This window comes from Buceros rhinoceros, unplaced genomic scaffold (genome assembly GCF_000710305.1).
Source record: "Buceros rhinoceros silvestris isolate BGI_N320 unplaced genomic scaffold, ASM71030v1 scaffold26625, whole genome shotgun sequence".
In the NCBI taxonomy this organism is placed as follows: domain Eukaryota; kingdom Metazoa; phylum Chordata; class Aves; order Bucerotiformes; family Bucerotidae; genus Buceros; species Buceros rhinoceros.
In genome coordinates this window covers 42,052-45,518 of record NW_010411564.1, presented here as the reverse complement: position 1 = coordinate 45,518, position 3,467 = coordinate 42,052, and the positions used below count along the sequence as shown (strand labels likewise).

Here is a 3,467-nt window from a genome sequence, read left to right as displayed (position 1 = left end):
ACAGTCCCCCTTTTCAAACCACGACAATTGCCTAATTGATTAATAATTGACTATTGATTAATTATGCTATCATGTTGTGATGAGTAGGTTTGCTTAGGCTCACTTTTTAGACAAACCATGTTGTCATCACCCTTCTAACAAAACCCCCATGATTCTGCAAACCTTTATGTGTTTGCTTGGCATCACAGAGAACAGCCTTGAGGCATTAAAGAGGTATCTCTATGGCAGCAAAGGTGCGCAGGTACATCAGCGTTTGCAAAAGCAGGTTTGTATTTGTCCTGCTTGCAAACTTGGTGAATATATGAAGCACTGAACACTAATCAGAGTAAATCCGTTTCTCATTATCACAGGTTTTCTGGGGTGAGGTGAAGACAACTGTGATATTGTTCATTATCTAGGAATTACATACTGAAGTAACAGCTTTAAGACCTGTTCATCATTCACATCAAAGCACTTTTATGCTATTTTGGCAATGTAAAGCAATCAGAACATGTACCGAATTACTACAGTTTAAATGAGAGTCGTATCAAACGACAGTCAGAACAGACAGAGCTAATCGACTTCTCACCAGCCATAATATTCAGAAAGCTAATCTGAGGGTGAAATATTTTAATTTTGATCTTAAAGGTTTTTAAAATTCCTGAAGTGTTCAGCTTACCTGATTATACAAATGCATACCTGATTTTGCAACTGCTCGTAGTTTGGCAGGGGAAGTCACAGCAGTAATTAGATTACACAGCAATGTTCCTCTGCTATTCATTTTCTGCAGTTCAGGTGCTTTTAATGTCCATTCATCTTTCAAATTCTGGTGAAGAAAGACAGTTGTTTGTTCATTACAAAACTGATTTCAGACGTAAAAGATTTAGTGTAGAAAAAGGGAACAACCCTGCTACTTGGGAATATCCTGCAGTACATCTAAAAATGCCACAGAAATGGGAATGTAAATGCAGATTGCAAGCTCCCTAGGTTCAATTACTATGATTGCTTACCCCTTAAGTCAGTATTTTTATGTTGCTAATAGATATCCTATTTCTTTCAGCCATATTTCACATCTCTACAATGTCTTACCAATGTATCTTCCAAAGGTTTCTTTAACTCCTCTGTATTCAGAGAGGGTTGTGCTGCTGGAATTCGTTCTGTTGTTTCTTTTATCCATTTCTTTAAAGATTCTACAAGGAGCTCGAAAGCATCCATTTGTTTCTGACAAGATGATACAGCCTCTTCTCTAGAAAATTAAAGACAATTAAAGGAACGTCAGTATTCCTTCTGGGAATTAAAACAACATACGTTATCAATCTGATATTGCTATCCCTAAATTCAAAGAGTCACAAAAGCTAATTTTATAGATATGAGGAGAATGAGGAAAACCCGATCTTGCTGTACAGGTAACTTACGTAGAAGGTCTAATAATTTCTCTAGTTTTCATTTGCAGCCTGATTCTAAAGAAATCTGCACAAGCAGTAATTTATATTACATCAGAGAAGGGGAGAAGCAGAGTCTTCCTAGGACTGAGAGTACTCCTGTGAATGCCACACATTTGAAGTTACTTGTCTTTACAGCCCACATTAGAGTCTTGAACTAGACAGACTAACTACAGAGGCATTTCTAAACAGAATATTTTTTTTTTTTAAATAAAAACCCTGTCTACTCTGTGGTGAACTACAATCACTTGAGACTGCATGCAAGAGGATAGCAGTCATCAGAACATTTGCCCTTTACTATTACCCAAAGCAGAAACACTTCAATTATTTGACTTACTTTTCCTTCACAGTCTCCTCTACCTCTCTGAAATTCTTGGACAATGCATTTACTTTTTCTAATACCAGTGCTTTATCTCCAGGAAGAACATGGAATGAAAGATCTTCGAGAAGCTGCTGCAAAACTTCCAAATCCTTCTTATGTTGTGCCAATTCTACACTAGCTTCCTGCAAAATAAGATTACATTCTTCATATTAGACTCTACAATCACTTCTTCAAAATCAAATTCTTGATTTTAGCTAACCAACCAAAGCTCAGATACAATCATGCCTTATTTATTGTTCAATCACTTAGATATCTGAGTTAGACTAGAAAGGCACAATATATACAAATGGAATAATACAGTACCTGCATATACTGAGACACTTCACTAACATCCTTCCTTGGTGCCTCTGTCTCATTGAGAGCCTGGTTTTTCTCATCTAGAAATGACTGAAGTTTTCCTGACAGACCTTCAAATAACTCCACTTTAGTCTTCAACTTCTCCATTTTCATAAGCTTCTCTTTATGCTTGTTACTTGCTTCAGAAAACCGTCCTGCAAGTTCACTCATTTTAGCTTGCAGCGTGGATGCAGTGGATGGATCTGCTGTTTCGGTGAATTTCTTCACTTTTTCATTCATAGTGTTTACACTACTTTGGCGACTTGCAATGTCTTGTTCTAGCATCTGAAACGTACAAAATAAAATACTACTTTGTATTGCTTGTAACTGATTTTTTTAGAAGTGAAACTGGTCTAACATCCGAAGCAACAGACCACTACAGCTAGACCATCAGTATAGATCTACTTATTTCAGCTACGAACATCCTTATGTGCAGTTTCACTTCATGCAACAGTTCTCTTTAAGTATTTTGAATCCGTTAAAAGTACCAAACTACGATTTTAATTCTTTCTTGAAATCTAAATTATCAAACAAATGTTCCTTCTTTCACAGAATCCTACTTACAATGCTTTTACTAATAATATCCTGAATAGCAGCAGAATTGAAAGGCACTTGATCTTGTTCTTCAAGGCTCTTTTCAACTCCTTGCATCCAATCCAGCATTTCATCCAAACCATCCTGCACACTTAAGGATCGCGTCAGAGTTATCTGGAGTTTCTCATTCCTTTCATTCACAGACTTGGATAAATTGTCATACCTCTCCACAATATCATCTGATAAAGAGAAAAGCATATTTTCATTTTTTCCTTTAGCCAAACTAAGCTTTTAATTCACTTTATCTGTTCTCACCAGGTAGGTGTAAGTCAAAAACTGGCTACATCAGAATGAAGCTAAAACATCAGCTTTATTCAGTAAAAACACTCAAGCCAAAATCAAAATCTTAAAGTAGAGCCAAGAAGCCCACAGGTCAAGGGGAAAGGCTGCACTCCCCAGCTTTTAGAAGCTGGTTCCCTTGAGCTCTAGCTTAGGACATCTGTTGACTGTTTTCAAGAAACAAAAAGCTGCGTATTAAGACAGCTCTTCTACAATTGTAGAATTCTACAATTCTACAACTGTGTTATTGTTAGAGCTGAAAGGTTCTTCCAGATGGTTCTTTATCAGACCTTCACGGGCTTTAAAGAGGGAAGCCCACAGTTGTTTCGTTTTTTACTCTGCTAGGTACTTAAAGGATTCCAGCATGAGACAGTTGTGTGATACACATACAGAGTCTTCAAACTCCAGACAGTGGTGAATGTCATGCTGTGCTACTTGTCACAACTGACAGGAAA

At 37.1% G+C, this 3,467-nt stretch overlaps 1 protein-coding gene across 1 annotated transcript in view; it reads right to left on the bottom strand.

Annotated features, from left to right (window-relative positions):
- Positions 1-628: 628 nt before the first annotated feature.
- LOC104493394 (dystonin-like) overlaps positions 629-3,467 on the bottom strand; it is a gene marked incomplete at its 5' end in the record, with an annotated part of 44,813 nt that continues 41,974 nt past the window's right edge. Inside the window, 5 exons of the mRNA XM_010136063.1 lie at positions 629-805; positions 1,069-1,225; positions 1,759-1,925; positions 2,107-2,424; positions 2,704-2,912. Coding sequence (XP_010134365.1) covers positions 650-805; positions 1,069-1,225; positions 1,759-1,925; positions 2,107-2,424; positions 2,704-2,912 — 1,007 coding nt within the window. The remainder of the gene's footprint in view (positions 806-1,068; positions 1,226-1,758; positions 1,926-2,106; positions 2,425-2,703; positions 2,913-3,467) is intronic.